At 47.8% G+C, this 16,372-nt stretch overlaps 1 protein-coding gene across 33 annotated transcripts in view; it reads left to right on the forward strand.

Moving 5' to 3' along the window:
- The window catches only part of Sec16a (SEC16 homolog A, endoplasmic reticulum export factor), a 38,331-nt gene extending 22,032 nt beyond the window's left edge, over positions 1 to 16,299 (forward strand). For 11 of the 33 annotated variants that reach the window (XM_015999449.3, XM_076569204.1, XM_042275097.2 and 8 more), the window contains 14 exons: positions 1,056 to 1,169; positions 1,396 to 1,579; positions 2,787 to 3,032; positions 3,581 to 3,663; positions 5,281 to 5,430; positions 8,842 to 8,919; positions 9,131 to 9,187; positions 9,331 to 9,442; positions 9,824 to 9,961; positions 10,207 to 10,271; positions 10,956 to 11,030; positions 11,692 to 11,751; positions 12,502 to 12,579; positions 14,743 to 16,299. In XM_015999449.3, the coding sequence (XP_015854935.1) occupies positions 1,056 to 1,169; positions 1,396 to 1,579; positions 2,787 to 3,032; positions 3,581 to 3,663; positions 5,281 to 5,430; positions 8,842 to 8,919; positions 9,131 to 9,187; positions 9,331 to 9,442; positions 9,824 to 9,961; positions 10,207 to 10,271; positions 10,956 to 11,030; positions 11,692 to 11,751; positions 12,502 to 12,579; positions 14,743 to 14,811 (1,509 nt within the window). In that variant the 3' untranslated portion in view covers positions 14,812 to 16,299. Of the gene's footprint in view, positions 1 to 1,055; positions 1,170 to 1,395; positions 1,580 to 2,786; positions 3,033 to 3,580; positions 3,664 to 5,280; positions 5,431 to 8,841; positions 8,920 to 9,130; positions 9,188 to 9,301; positions 9,443 to 9,823; positions 9,962 to 10,206; positions 10,272 to 10,955; positions 11,031 to 11,691; positions 11,752 to 12,501; positions 12,580 to 14,742 lie in introns of all 33 variants that reach the window. The other 22 variants (XM_076569223.1, XM_076569217.1, XM_076569206.1 and 19 more) reach the window with 7 other exon arrangements.
- The last annotated feature ends 73 nt before the right edge of the window (positions 16,300 to 16,372 follow it).

Consider the following 16,372-nt stretch of genomic DNA (forward strand, 5'->3'; position numbering starts at 1 on the left):
TAGGATCTTCTGGTACCTTCCTGTTGGCATTGTGCCAATGATGGGAAGGCGCAGGCTTCATCTTTCTGGGCTTGGGGGTGGGGTTGTAGTGAGTGGTACTCAACAAAGTGACACCCAGAACCTACTTTAGATACTTTAGCGCTCTTGGGTGGCTGTTTTAGCTTTGCAGCATTAATATAGGAACTCTGCCGGTACCCTGTGCCCATGCAGAAATTCAGCCATAAACTTCAAGATGAAAAGATCATTTATGTCCAGGGAACCTGCATTTACAGTGCTTTTACTTAGTTAAAAGCGCATACTTGTCAGTCAGCAACTAGGTCTGAGTCCTAGTTGCACCTCTGCCAGCCATTTCTTGTTGGTTTGGTCAGCCTCCAGTACAGGTGCAGAAAGCCCACAGCCACTCTAAGCAGGTCCCAGTACATGGGATGTCATGTCATGGTGTCCCCTCCCTAACAGTTCCACCCCTAAAACTATGGAATTTTTTTCCATACCATGGAATAAGTAAAGAAATGTGTTATTGTGGAAATATTCAGGTAAAAGAGGCTCATGCCCTGTCCCCCAGCTTTAATAGTCATTACTTAACAATGCTAAATTTGGTTCATCTGGATCCACTCAAATCCTTCCAAGGCCCTATCAAAGAAGTGCATCTTCCACCAGGCAGTTGTGGCACACACCTTTAATCCCAGCACTCGGGAGGCAGAGGCAGGCAGATCTCTGTGAGTTCGAGGCCAGCCTGGTCTACAGAGTGAGTTCCAGGAAAGGTGCAAAGCTACACACAGGGAAACCCTGTCTCGAAAAATTAAAATTAAAATTAAAAAAAAAAAACCCACAAACAAACAGAAAAACAAGAAGTGCATCTTCCTTGCTCAGCTGAGCACTGGGACAGGCCTGCTGATCCATACAAGTGTGAACTCCATCCTGGGCTCACTCTGATCACCCAGCTTTGCACAACCCACACATGACCTCCTTCAGCTCTAACCAAGTGTGTTGAACTTGAGGACAGTTTTGTTGGTGCCATCCAGCAGTAACAAGGACCTCTGTTCTCTTTGGTTTAGATGGCTTCCCAGTTACGCCTCTTTGATCCTCAACTGAAGGAGAAGCCAGAGGAGGAGTCCTTTGTGGAGCCTGCCTGGTTGGTGCAGCTGCGGCATGTGGAGAGGCAGATCCAGGTGCGCCTTCTGACAGCACGGCCTTGTCCTAGAACTTGGCCTGGAGGCATCTGATGAGAGGTTTTGTGCCCTGTTGTTTTCACACTGAAGCATTTGATGTGACACTGTGATTTCAGACGTGTATATACTGTGGGAGTTTTCTTGTTGCTAGGAGGGCATTGGAGAATGCACTTGGGTCCACGTGTACTGTTGTGCATGGGCTGCAGTTTAACTCTCTTTCCTGCAGGAAGGGACTGTGCTGTGGAGCCCCGATGGAACTGACCCCCAGCAGTGTCACATCACACCAGGCTCTGAGGTAGAGCAGTTGGATGGCCCAGGACTCAACCAGCAGGCAGGACTGAGGGCCGACAACCCTCTACTGATGCCAAGCACTGAGCCCTTGATGCACGGTGTGCAGCTGCTGCCCACAGGTGGGACCCACAACACCCATGGACTTGCTCACTGATGTCTGCTTTGGAATAGAGAGTGTTTGCTACCAGGGTTGAGGCAGTGTGGCACCATGGTGATGGGTGATCTTTAGGCTTCCTCCTCTTTCTCTTTGTGCTTCCTCTTACGGTGAGCATGTGAAGTTGCAGAGCTTTAGGTGCTCTTCTGCTGATGTCACTGATACTCATGCTCCCCTGGCCCTTGACTGGCTCCAGCTGCCGTTGAGCTGCTCACTTCCTGTGGAGCCTCAGCTCTGTCAGAACAAGTGCCACTGCTTCTCCCCATCTTTCTCATCTTGGGAAGGTTTCCCCCTTCCTCCAGGAGGTGGGGTCCAGACCTCTCACTCATTTCTTGAACCTCTTTTCTGGTCAGGCAAGCAACTTTTCTGCCTACTTGTCTTTCCTTCTGCCCCTGCTCTGCAGGTATCCCCAACTATCCTGAGGACAGGCAGGTCTTCCCAGCAGGTTAGCCCTGATACCCTCTATTCCAAAGCTCCCCTCCCACTTAGTGTTCTAGCCACTCCTGACTCAGACTGCTGCTGACCTCTACCCTGTGGCCTCCCATCTCTACTAGATAGCCTCTCCTCACTCCTACAGGTTTCCTGTCACAATCCTGGAAGTACTACCCTCAGGGCCTGTTTTCCTTCTTTCTAGTTCATTCCCTGCATCAGGATTCTTGTTTTGTATTGGGAGATAGGAATCTCACTCACTCTTGCCCAGGCCGGTCTTGAACTTGTAGTTAACAAATTCCCATCTAAGCCTTCTGAGAAATTGGGATCATAGACATGTGCCCTTGTGCCCAGTGTTGAGCTGGCAGAGAGGACTTACTCGAAGGTTGAGCTGTGTGGATACCTGTGTGCACAATCAGTCTGTTTGACCCCTGGCAATGGGGAGAGTGTACTACCAAAGCAACACTGTGCTAGGGACCATTCCATGTAGGTTGCAGCCTGTGCCCCACATCACCTCTGCTGATGGGCACTAGCTCACCCATCTTGCCCTTGGGCTCTTAGGACATGAATGTTCTGCTTTTTCCTAGACCACTGGTGGGTGCTGTTTTCAGCTACCTCATTATAAAAGAAATGTGGCTATGCAGAGCAGCTTGTAGGAAATGTGTTTGTGACGTGCCGATCAGTGCTTGCCTGGGAGCAGTCAGCCTCAGTGACCTTAGACTTCCTCTTACTGTGCCCTGCAGCTCCACAGACATTCCCTGATGGCCAGCCAGCTCACCTTGCCAGGGTGCCGATGTTCCCAGTGCCACTATCCCAGGGCCCCCTAGAGCTGGGTCCTACCTATGGACCCCCAGGGTCTGTGCTTGGCGTCCCAGAGTCCTCCAGATCTGATCCTGCAGTGCTGCACCCTGGGCCGGCCCTGCCACCCACTACACCATGTCTCCAGGAAAGTGGGCCTCTACTCCAGGAGGCCAGAAACCCAGACCCAGGTATGTCTGCTGAGGGATAGATGCTGTCCTGAGAGCAGAGTTAGCTGGTCTTGGTGTTAAAGCTAGCAGAGGAAATTATGTGCACCAAAAGTGCTAGAATTCCAAACTGAATGGATTAAGAGTCTCAGTGCAGTGAAGCAGTAATGCTAGTTTCTGTCCTGGCTTGGCTATGTGCTACCATTTGAAGCCCAGCTGCCCATTTGGAGTATAATAGAATGGCTCCGGGGCCTTGCAGGGTCTTTCTTGGTGCTGTACTAAGTCCCTTGGGCTACACAGGTAGAGGCTGCCAATGTTTCTCTGGAGGTCAAATTTGATGGATCCTGTGCCTGTCTGACTAGCTGAACAAAACAAAACATAGGCTTGCTTCTGAAGAGCAAAGCAGATGACAAACATTTGGGAAAACCTTTTCAGTATTGGAAAGGAACACTGGTGGCCGAGCCGAGCCTGGTAATAAGTTTGTTCTCAGTCTGAGCCCTGCCAGTGCCTCGCTTCCATCTTGTCCCAATGCAGCAGCTCCAAGACCCAGTCATTCTCTTTTGTTTTGACAGAAACAGCGCCACGGGGCTCACCTGTCAGACAGTCACTTCCAGAGCTCAAAGAAGAGGAGTTTGGTGGGAACTTTGCCGACCCGGTACTTCCCATACTTTGTTGTAACTGTTTTCTGTGAGTTTGTTGAGTAGATAGATACCTTGGCTCCTTGTTCTTAGCCTGAAATAGGAAGGTAATGAAGGTAAGGAGATTACGTTTAAATTCGATTCGTAAAGAGAAAGTGTTTCTAAAGTCATTGTAGCTGGGGCCAGGGAGATGGCTCAGTTGGTAAGGGTGCTTGCCACCAAGCCTGATGACCTGAGCTCATTCTCACATGGGAGACAGAGAGAACCAACTCCTACAAGTTACCCTCTGACCTCCACACAAGTGATGTAACACACAAAGAAACAGTTCATTTTAAAAATTACTTTAACTCTGGCTGGGCAGTGGTGGTGCATGCCCTTTAATCCCAGCACTCGGGAGGCAGAGCCAGGCAGATCTCTGTGAGTTCGAGGCCAGCTTGGGCTACCAAGTGAGCTCCAGGAAAGGCGCAAAGCTACGCAGAGAAACCCTGTCTCGAAAACAAACAAAAACAAACAAACAAAAAAATTTACTTTAACTCTTCAAATGTGAAAGTTGATTAAAGAGGCAAAAGAGAGAACTGAGTGGTGTACAAGCCTCTAAGCAGCAGTGATACTCCAGATTTAATTTTCAGAGGTAGAAAATCTTCCTGATTTCTCCCTTTGTACAGCAGAACCTGACATCTTGGTTTCCCTGAAATTGCAGTTATTGCAGCACACAAAATTTGGTACAGATACTCTTCTGTGTGCTCTCAACCAAGAGGGACAGATGGCACATTCTGGAAGTTTCTTTACAGATACCCTCTCCTTGATGGATGTTCCTTTAATAGGTGCTTCCTCTATCATTTCAGATAGCCTGTTGCTGAAAAGTAATGGGGGTAGAGGGGAGCTTCACTGTGTAGTGATCATGCCAGATTCACCTGGATCACTTTTTTTTTTTTTTAATTTGTGTGTGTGTATACATGGGTTCCTGTGGAGGGCAGAGGAGGGCACTGGCTCCCCTGGAGCTGGAGATACAAGTGCTGGTGAGCTGCTGGATGTGAGTGCTGAGAACTGAACTCTAGTCCTTTGCAAGAGCAATAAGCACTCTTAAAAGCTAAGCCGTCTCTCCAGCCCCTTTACTTTACTTTTTTAACATTATCGTATATGTGTGTGTATGGGGGTGTTTCTATGGGTAGGTGTGCATATGACACAGTGACTGTGGAGGGCAGGGGAAACTTTGTGGAGTTGGTTCTCTCCTTCTACCTTCACATGTGTTCTGCAGCTTAAACTCAGGTTGTCAGACTTGAGCAGCAAGTGCCTTAACACTAAGCTGTTGATCGGCTCGTGGAGAGGGTATTTTAGATTCTGATATTTTTCTAAAGGTACCTTGTCCACTTCTGACCTAGGGCATGTATATATTCCCTCTCTTGGAGCACTATGGTGCTCCCTGTTGAGCGCTTGTTAGGTGTGACTGGCATTTCTCTAGCAGACTGAGGATGTTTCAAATGCCCAGCTAGGGAGCTGTCATATCCTTCTTCTCTGTTCCCACTAGTTCTCTGCCCTACTAGGGAGATACTAGTGGGGTAGACTCCCCTGGCCCCCTTCAGTTCCTCACAAGGAGCTCCAGGAGAGCTGGTTTTCATCTTGCCTTGTGACAGGGCTCCTCCAGAACAGCACAGGACTTGAAGACCCCCCCAGTGTGGGATCGTGGCAGCTCTAGTCTGACACCTGCTCCATCTCTGACACCTGCTTCGGAAGGGAAGAAACCTGCACAAGCTGTCAAAAAGGAGGCCAAGGAGCCCAAGAAGGTATAACCCAGTCCTGCCACTCGTCTAGTGGGCAGAGAGGTGGGGCAGGTGCCGGAGGGAGGCTCAGTACCCCAAAGCAGCTTTCTTTGGAAGTTGGAGGCAAAGAAAAGGCATTCGTTTGTAAGTTCTTTTCCCAAGATGCATTCTGCGACCCCTGATGTCTCCAGCGAAGCTGAGCACCTTTGCACCAGCTTAGCCCCAAGAGCTCCTTTGTCTTGTACTTGTTCTAATCTTTCTCTGCTCTGAACTGTTGTTTCAGTGATTAGTGGGAGTCCCTGAGTGGTGGGTGCAGGTCCTTTGTTGAAGGACTGTGTGGTGCACAATCCCTCCCAATATGTAGACCATCTTTTTTTTTGGGGGGGGGGGGGTTGAGACAGGGTTTCTCTGTAGCTTTGGAGCCTGTCCTGAAACTCACCCTGTAGCCAAGGCTAGCCTTGAACTCACAGAGATCCAACTACCTCTGCCTCCCAAGTGTTAGGATCAAAGGCATGCACCACCACCGCCCAGCCACCTTTTTGTTCTTGATAATGCCTTAACAAAGAATAGAGTTTTTAATTTTTGAAAAGATTTTATATAATTTTAAATTATATGTGTATGTGTAGTGGGTATGTGCATATGAGTACAGGTGCCAGCAGAGACAAGAAAGTGTCAGATGCCCTCAAGTTGGAGTTATAGGAGATTGTAAGCTGCCCAAACTTTGTGCTGAGAACTGAATCAGGTTTTCTGTAAGAGCACTAGATGCTCTTTTTTGTTTGTTTGTTGTTGTTTTTGTTGTTGTTGTTTGAGACAGGGCTTCTCTGTGTAGTTTTGGTGCCTGTCCTAGATCTCACTCTGTAGACCAGGCTGGCCTTGAACTCATAGAGATCCGCCTGGCTTTGCCTCCCGAGTGCTGGGATTAAAGATGTGCGCCACTACTACCCAGCCAGTATATGCTCTTAACCACTTAACCATCTCTCTAGCTCCATAGTTTAGGATTTTAAGAGAATTCAACTTATCAGATCCACTGCCCCCATGGCAATTTTTTTTTTTTTTGAGAATAAGCACAAGTTTAATTTTAAAAAATGAGTGAAGGCTAGGAATGCAGTTCAGTAGCATAACACAGTGCCTGGGGTTCAGTCCCTAGTACAGGGAAAAAACAAACAAAAAAGGAGCCCAAGGTAATTTTAAGGGTTAAGAGAGATGGCTTAGCAGTTAACAGCATGTACTACTCTTATAGAGGACATGTAATTTTAAAAAGGAGGCCATGCCTGGTGTGGTGGTACATGCCTTTAATCTAAGTACTCTGGAGGCAGACACAAGCCGATCTTTCTAAATTTGAGGCCAGCCTGCTCTGCTAGAGAGTTTCCAGGGCTACATGGTAAAATCTTGTCTAAAAGAGAGAACAAACAAACAAAAGAGGCCAAAGGTAATTGACTGACTAAATGTCATAGGCACCATAGCCTCCCTGAGTCACTGTTTCTCACCTGTGTGCTAATCAGGGGCCAGCTAATAATGACCTCCAGATTTCCCATCTACACTATGGCTCTTGGTCCACCTCTACCAATCTTACCATAAGGCCTTGCTTCCCCCAAGCAAGACCCAGAGCTCCCAGGAAAGCTCCAACTGCAATTCCATAAAAATACCTTCAAGGGGCCAGCTGGTGCTGGTGGTGGCACAAACCTTTAATCCCATCGTTCAGGAGGCAGAGGCAGGAGGATCTCTGAGTTTGAGGCCAGCCTGCTCTACAAAGTGAGTTCCAGAGCAACCAGGACTACACAGAGAAACCCTGTCTCAAAAAAACAAACAAAAGAAGAACAAAACAAACAAATATATATAAAATAAAACTATACACAAAAAACCAAACAGAAGAACAAAACAAAATGTATATAAAACAAAACTATACACACACGTACACACATGGACATCTAGGAGACAGTAAAGAGGAAACCTGGTCCTTTAGCTTCCAGGAGAACAAGGTAGATGAACTCCCATCTCTTCCTGTCCTAAGGTCCCCTGTCATGCATGGCAGGCAGCTCTCAGCCACCTATAACCCCAGTTCTAGGAGATTCAATGCCTCTGGCCTCCACAGGCACCTACACACTCATATGCACATACCCAACATAGACACATACATACACATAATTAAAAATAAATCTTGCCGGGGGGGGGGGGGGGGGGGGGGGTGGTGGTGGTGGTGGTGGTGGTGGTGGTGGTGGTGGTGGTGGTGGTGGTGGTGGTGGTGGTGGCGGCGGCGGCGGCGGCGGCACATGCCTTTAATCCCAGCACTCAGGAGGCAGAGGCAGATAGATCTCTGTGAGTTTGAGGCCTCCTGATCTACAGAGTGAGTTCCAGGACAGCTGGGTCTACACAGAGAAATCCTGTTTTGAAAAACTAAAATAAATAAAAATAAATCTTTAAAAAAAAAAAAAAAAAGGTACATGCTTCTAATTCCAACACTCAGGAGGCAGAGGCATGCAGATCTTGAAGAGTTTGAGGTCAGCCTGGTCTACATAGTTCCAGGCCAAAAAAAGGTATATAAATTATAAGCTAGACTCCTGCTCCATTTAATTTTAACTTTTTTGTTTTGTGGTACTGGGGATGAACCCAGGGACCATACGTACTGGATAAACACTGTATCATTGAGCCATGGCAACCCTTCAGTCTACATAAACGGGCAGTTGCCTATCTCCTAAGACAGGTTATTTCCCCTGTGGATTCCAGGAGAAATAGAATGCGGATTCTATACTACAGCTTCTTCTCCTTTTTTAATAAAACAGTCCAGAACAGTAAAGACATCAAATTCTGGTCACCCAGATTCTCTCTGTACAGGAAGAGGGGCTTTGTGTGAAGGCCATCCTGAGTGCTCAGCTTCCTTCTACTCCTGGGGTGGGGAGAGCCTGGTGCTCACTCAGTTTGTCAAGAGCTTGAATGTGGAATGCTTCTATGGAATGGATGTAAGTGACGTATTGCCATTCTGGGTTTGTTTATTAAAGATAACACTTATCAGCCAGGTGTGGTGCACACCTTTAATCCCAGCACTCAGGAGGAGAGGCAGGTGGATTTCTGTGAGTTCCAGAACAGCCAGATCTACATAGTGAGGTACTGTCTCACAAAAAGATATGCTTAGGGTATTGCCCAGTGGTAGAGTGTGTCCTGGCATTTGAGGGGTCCTGAGTCTCATCCCCAGCTCTGTGAAAGTGTACAGATCATTGCACAGCAGAGCCTCTGACTTGCATGGTTGGAGCATACCAAATGGACTCATCCTCAGTGTTCAAACTGACTCCTCAGCCCTTGACCTGTGTCGACATTCAATCTCTGTGGATGTGGCCTTACAGGGCACTATTGTAGATGGCATTACATAATGCTTTCCTTATTGTGCCTGGCTCCTCTCACTGGGAAGTGTCCTCACACTCTCCTGATGATTTTATTTAGAGTGAGTCCTGGTTCTCTCGTTGGCTGCCTGGGAAGAAAAGGACAGAAGCTTATCTACCAGATGACAAGAACAAATCAGTGAGTATTGTCTAGGTGTGGCAGTTGCTTGGTAGGGGTGGGTAGTAGATAATGATGGCCTGTCACTGTTTGATAGTATAAGGTCTTAGGATTCATGACAGACCTGAAAGAGTTGACATTTTCTGAAGTTGTAAAGTATCTAAATCAAATGCTATTTTTTTTTTTTAGTTTCATTCTACTGATTTTTTTTTTCTTTTAAAAATTCTGGCAGATTGTTTGGGACGAAAAGAAAAACCAGTGGGTGAATTTGAATGAACCAGAGGAGGAGGTAAGCAGTGCCTTTAGGTCCCTGTGTGAGGGGAAGGGTGCCTGCTTTACTCCTTGTCACCTGGGCATTGTGCTTCCCTTTGGAGAGTCCTCACTGGTCTCTGTCATGTTAAAGGCATTGCTGAGCTGTCTCTCCCTCTGCAGAAGAAGGCTCCACCCCCACCTCCAACATCGTTTCCCAGGGTTCCCCAGGTGGCTCCCACTGGGCCTACAGGACCACCCACGGCCTCCGTGAACATGTTTTCTAGAAAAGCAGGTAATAGTACAGCAGAAACCAGACATGTCTGGGTAGAACACTGTCGTATGGCATCCAGAACACAGTCAGCTGTCACAGTACTCACACTGTCCATCCTGGAGAGAGTGCATTTTACCCTTGAGAGAAGAGTCCAGTTATCCAGTACAGGATGATGCTATGCCTTGGAATCTGAATAGATGGCCCACACATTAAAGTTTCTCGTTAGTAAAATATGCAGCCTGTTTGCCTGGGTGGAAAGGAAGCCAAGCCCAATAGGCAATTCTGCTGAGACTTCTCCTCTAGTGGACCCTCATTGCTCTTCTGACTCAGTGGGAACAGAGTATTTTGGATGTTATAGGTTGCTTGGTGCTCAACTGAATTTGACTCCTGTCTCATTGTTAGGTGGGTCCAGAGCTCGCTATGTGGATGTTCTAAACCCAAGTGGGACACAGCGGAGTGAGCCAGCTCTTGCTCCTTCGGATTTCTTTGCTCCACTTGCCCCGCTCCCAATCCCTTCTAACTTGTTCGTACCAAACCCAGGTAGGCAGCCCATGTGCTAGCAGGTCCATCTCTACCCTGCTTCTTCCTGCTCAGTCTCTGTCTATGAGCCTCTGGCCCCAGTCTTCCTTAGAAGAATGACTGGGCCAAGGTACAGAGGACCAGAGGCTTGCATATACTTCTTTGCAGTTGGCCTTTCCTCTCTGAGGGTCCAGGGTTGAACCCTTACATGGGGATTGTTGTACAGATTGAGATGGGGTAATGACCTCATGCCTCCTTATTCACAGATGCAGAGGAGTCACATCCTACAGAGGGGGCTCAGTTTAAGGCAGAGCCCACCCTGGAACCCAAGGTATGCACAGTGCAGTGGGAAGAAGGTGAGGGGTTCCCTGTGCCCTTCAGGATTCCTTTCCCCTCTGTAAATCAGTGTCTGGTGCGCCTAGGTGATGGCTCTGGTCACATTGTCTCCATTTGTTTGATAGAAAGTAGAAGGTGGGTGCAAGGCCTGAGGAAGGCAGTCGAGATGGAAAACTATAAAGGTGGATGGGTAGATAGCTGTACAACAGTGTAGTGCATTAATGTTTCTTGCTTTGACATGGTGTGGGTATTGACTTCTGCCTTTAACATATTTTACCAAAGTTTTGAAAATCAGAGAAAAAGTTAGAAAACAAAGAATTAGCTAGCACTAAAAGCAAAAAAAAAAAAAGAATGCCATGTTATTAGGGAAGCCTGCCCTGGTCTGGCCCTCATGGCTTCTCACTTCCTCCATAAAGTTGGAGGGCAATAATGTGGGGTGCACACAGGCTTGTGGGCTATGCCTGGCATGATTTGATGGCTGTTGCATCAAGAACTACTTCAAGCAGGACAGTGGGGGCCTGGGGAAAACACCTTCTGTGTGACCCCTCACAGAGGCTCCTGAGCATGTCAGAGCAGTTTCTAAGCTGTGCCACAGGAGCAGGCAGTTTTCTTTTGCCTGGTGTAAAATCTTAGACTCTTTAGAATTTTGAAGTTGCCACATTTCCTATTTCCTCAACAGATGATAAGCTCTGCATCATCACCCCCTGGACCTGAACTCTCACCCTCCAAACTAGATGGCTCCCAGGGAGGAGAGGTAGGGAACACCACCCCTATATGAGTGCTGTGTGTGTGTGTGTGTGTGTGTGTGTGTGTGTGTGTGTGTGTGTGTGTGTGTGTGGTGTGCATTTGTGTCTTATGTGTGTGCATGGGTGAGAAAGTGGGGAGCATGTGTGTGCATGTGCATGGTTGTGTGCATGTGCATGTATGTGTGGTCGTGTGTAGGTGTGGTGGGGTATTAGGCCTGGAATGGAGGCTCAGCCAGCTCAGTGTATTGCCCAGTGGCTTCTCTCTTTAGAAATGAGAATGTGTGCAAATGAGTATAAAAAGGAAGTATGAGTCTGAAACACTTAATGTGTTTTATTCACAGAAAAACATTAACTTGTTTGATCACTTTTGCTCAGGAGCTCTGAGCTCCTGACATCATTGTCCTCTAGTGAGGTGTCCCTCAGAGTAGCCTGAGCAGTTCCAAAATCTGTTGTAGGCTGAGTGCTAGACAGATTTTTCCCTGCCCCTAGAGTAATGATGGTTTCTTACCAAAACTGTGGAGGGCATTTGAAGCTACTTCTGGCTGTCTTCATTTGAGTGACATTGATTCTAATGGCATCATAAAGCTTTTGAACCCAGCTGGCAGCTTGGAGCAGTGGTGCATGCTGATCTTCATGTCTGTATCTGTGTGTGTTCTTGCCGTTCCATAGCTCTCGCGCTGTAGCTCTCTGAGCTCGCTCTCACAGGAAGTGAGCCGGCATTTCCATCAGGTACCTGTGACTGGTGGCTCCCTCCTTCCACGAGGCTGGCTGTGTAGCCCCTGTGTCCCTTAGAGAGTCTGTTATCCTCTTCACTTTGTCACTAACCCCTTGTCTCACCCAAGCATCATGTGGGCAAAGATGCAATTTTCCTTTATTAAAGGACCTGGGTTTATGGTACTGTCTAAGACTCGCCTCACGGGGTCAGAATTCTCGGTGAGCTTCCTAACTCTGCTCCTTGAGAGATGGGCCTGACCCCAGCCATACCGTCAGCATCTCCTGAGTTAGGACACTACTTGGGAAGAAAGATTTCTTCTTGCTGATGAGGCTTGAGGAAGTCTGTTTGCAGCCAGTGGGGAGTAGTATGGCTGTGATGGCCATCACATGGCTAGTCTAGAGGAGACAAGGAATGCTTCACCTTCTGTTTTCAGTAGCTTTCAACGGAAAGTCTTAGCGGGTATTTCTGGCTGCCTATGGCTGTAGAGCAAGCACACTGTCCAGGTCTCCTAACTGCTTGACCAGCACTAATGAAATTTCAGTGTTCTGCATTCATTGTCTGCATGTTGTTGTTCAGATTATTTTACTGCATGGTGCTTCGACTTTGGCTATTCTGTGATGGAAACCAGTGCTGCCAGAGCTGTCTCCCTCTGGGGCCTGTTTGGCACATTAGTGGTCCTTTCTGAGGTGTGGCTTTTGTCTGCTGCTAGGACAGCAACTGCTGTGTAACACTGGCTCGCTGAGGTCCTTCTCTGTGCTTCACAGGCTTCTGGAGACCACTGTCCTGCAGGGGCCACTCCAGGCGGGTCTGTGCCCTTTTACAACCCTGCTCAGTTGGTGCAGGTGAGTGACCCTTGCCTTTGTTCTCCACAGCCCCAGCTTGCCTGCTCAGTGAGTCTCTTGCTCCCTGGCTCTTGTCTTTGTTTTTTGTTTGTTTGTTTTGTTTTGTTTGAGACAGGGTTTGTCTGTATAACCTTGGCTGTCCTAGAACTCAACTTTGTAGGTGCCTGGCTGTCCTTTAATGCTGAGTTACACAGCCACAGGGTAGAGATGTGGTCTAGTCCCTCTCCCAGTCCTGTGCTTCCCTCTCTTGCAGATTTGCCCTCTTACTTGACTTAGCCTGCATCCCCTGCTTGCCTCATGTTCCTCTCACTGCTTTGGGCTCTTCAGGTTCAGGGCTTTTCTTTCTGTTCCTTGTCATGGGCTGAGGGCTGCCTCCCCTATTACCAGCCTCCCATTCCTGCACAGGATGTTTATGGCTTTCCTGGTTAGCCACAGGCTCTCAGCCCAATCCTCTGCTCTCCCTCCTGCCTCTTCTCCTTGAGAGCAGCTCTACCAAGGAGACCTCTGGTTTGGAATCTTTCATTGTTTCATTCCTGATTAACCCCTCTGTCTGGGTGACATGCTATCCAGGAGCTTCAGGCCTCAACAGTTGACTCTGGAAGACCCTTTGGCTCTGTCCTAGGTGCTGGCCTGAGAGTTTGCTGGGTGTAGTTTTCAGACAGAATTTTCTTCAGATCAGAAGTGGTCGTGCCATTTTCTGGTGCCCACTATGAGAATTGAGGTCCTCACTCTCGGTCTCCCAAGACTGGAATGGCACTTTCCTCAAGGATCTGTGCAGCCCTTCCTCAGTCATTACCCTGGTGTATTCTGCCAGGAAGCATCTGGAACACGCTGTGGTTCTCTCCTCTCCACCAGTCTTCTGGGGAAGTATGATCTGGCTACTGTTAGGGAGAGCTGTGGTGGAGGGGAAGAGCTTTAGGCAGGCATCTTTATTTTAGGGGGCGGGGGACTTGAATCAGGTGCTCATACATGCTAAACAAGCACTCTACAAACTGAGCTACATCCCCAGCCCTGGAGCATGCATCTTGTGTTTTTATTTTTGTTTTTTTAATTTATAGAAGGATAAACAAGCAAAGTTTATTATCTATTTAATTTTTTATTTTACGTGTATGGGTTTTGCTGTGCATTTTATGTGCATGCCTGGTACCTACAGAGACCAGATGGCATCAAATCTCCTGGAACTGGAGTTACAGACAGTTGTAAGTTGTCATTGGGTGCTGGGAATTGAACCTGACTTCTCTGAAAAAACAACCAGCGCTCTTAACCACTGAGCCTTCTCTCCAGCTCTTATTTATTTATTTGATTGTGTTTGTTTATTCATTTATTTTTTTGTGTATGTCTCATACAAAGTCTGTTGAGAAGTAATTAAATAATTCCTTGCAGCCAGGAAAGGCTCAAAATGATTTGCCTGGGCAGGTATGTTAACATTCTGAATGTGATGTTCTCAGCACACTACTATCACAGGAACCCTGCGCTCAGCTGTGCTAGACCCAGCCATGGTCATTCTCTGTATAGTCCTCTTGAGGGTCCTGGCAACGACAAGATTTCATTTTTCTTTTTTTTTTTTTTTTTTTTTTCGAGACAGGGTTTCTCTGTAGCTTTGCGCCTTTCCTGGAACTCACTTTGAAGACCAGGCTGGCCTCGAACTCACAGAGATCCGCCTGCCTCTGCCTCCCAAGTGCTGGGATTAAAGGCGTGCGCCACCACCGCCCGGCAAGATTTCATTTTTCTTTTGACCTTGTAGTTGAGTAGTTCTGCCAGATTCCTTGGCTTTGATCCCAATGAAGTCTTGTGAGGAAGAATATATGCCAGTGTTCTCTCCTGGCATGGGGCATCCCTGTGCTTTGCAGCAACAGAAGACCATAGGCCACGTCCACTCTTGGACTCGCTGACCCCTTAGCTGGCCCAGCTCTGTAGAGCTAGCATCAGCCCTGGTGGCCTTGACTGAACTGTGACAGAACGAAAACAAAGCATGTCTGGAGTGCTGTGGGCTAGGAAATGCTGAGCAGCAGAAACTTGGCACCTACAGAAGGTCTCACACTTGAAGCCAGCACAGAGTTTGCCCGTTTTTCAGTTATCTGTGTGCTTACCTTGTAGACTTATCCTGCTGCACAGTCCCTGGGCATGGACACATGTAGGTCATTGCTGTTCCTTTTGTTCCAGGCTTCTGTCACCTCGGGGAATTCAAGGCCGGGGAGGATTGGCCAAAGAAAATACGCGGCATTGAACTAGGATTGCCGCTGGATTTGTACTTGGAACCTTGAGATGACTAGATAACTGTTCTCCACCAAGAACCAAACTAGCTGCCTCAGGTCTCGTGGATCCCAGATGGACATGGCAGTAACCCAGAGCCGGTCATACTGTGTGTCTCCCTCCTTGCAGCCTGTGTATATGAATTACTGAAAAATTGATTCTATGGTTCCTTTCAGATGCTGGATAGAATGAATCTAATTCAAAGTCTTTTATGTAAAAGAACAATGTTTCTTTCTTAGTCGCTTTAGACAAATTAAGGATATAATAGTTTGAGTCACTTGAGAATACCACTGAAGTGAGGCTAGAAAAGGCTTCCCCACAGGAGAGCACGCAGTTCCTTGGAAACCAGGGACTTGCTCACCTGAGAAATGTTGCAAACGGACCAGGGTTCCTTAGGATGCTAAGAGAAGAGCAAGTGCTTGACTGGAGAGGAGCCTTTCCTCTAGTGGGCTGCCTGGCCTAAGAGGAGCCCCAGCTACACGCGGGCAGCTCTGCCCTGTCCTGTGAACCAGGGGGTCCATCCTAGCTCCTCTAGGGCCACCAGATGGCAGTGGCTCACAGGCAGGGAGGGAAGCCATTGTCAGGGCATGTCTCCAAGAAATCCCAGCCTGACTCCATTTTCTGTGGCCTGATTAGGGCTGGGTGGATTTTACTGCTCAGAGCTTCCCCTCGTGGCAAAGTCACTGGGGAGATCCCCAGGGAGCTGATGTTCTGAAGCTGCTGATCTGATTAACCAACCAGGTCAAAAACTGGCTGCATGCTGCAAAGTACTGCCCTCCTAGCGAGGGGTCTGCATGGGGCCCTCCAGTCGACTCCCTGTCACCTGTGCAGACATCTTTTAAGACTTGGTGGTATCTTGGAGTGACTTACGGTGTCCTAGCAGACACTCTAGAACCTGACATCTCTACCCCAAAGCCCGTCAGGGACCTTCAGCAGCTACTCACTGATTCAGCTACATCACTCTTCAAGGACCTGCTGCTACCTTCAAACTCAGAGCTTTAAGGCTTCACTGACTGTTCCTAAAACTATCCTTTTACTCTAAAGAGGAGGGAAAGAGATTTTTAAATATTTATAAAAATCAGCAGGTAATTTGGGTAGGAAACATAAATGGTTTGTTTGGTATTAAATTTAGAAATTGTAGAAAGTGGAATTAGTACAGCCCTTCCTGGTTTTCTGGTTCCCTGAATTATCTAGGAAAGACTCACAGAATGGTTTCCAGAATGTTCCATAGATGAGTGTGCCCGGACCCTCCTGTTCCTGTCACTAAGAAAGACCTGTCCCTGTGGGTCAGTAGCAACTTGTGTCCTTGCTGGGACCAGGCAGGACTCTTGCCCCTGGTGCAACCCTGCCCAGGCTCTGTGTTGACTGCCAACCACTTTTGATTCAAGAAGCTTCCTCCCTGGGAGCTGCTATTTTTCCTAAATTCAAATTGTTAAATAAAATATTTTGGGCTCTCAAGTAACTTCATTTATGGCTTCCTTTGTGTTTTGAACGGCAGGCCAGTGAGATCTTAAGTGTGGCCAGAGCCTTGGGCTAATGT

Source organism: Peromyscus maniculatus, chromosome 4, assembly GCF_049852395.1.
Source record: "Peromyscus maniculatus bairdii isolate BWxNUB_F1_BW_parent chromosome 4, HU_Pman_BW_mat_3.1, whole genome shotgun sequence".
NCBI lineage: Eukaryota > Metazoa > Chordata > Mammalia > Rodentia > Cricetidae > Peromyscus > Peromyscus maniculatus.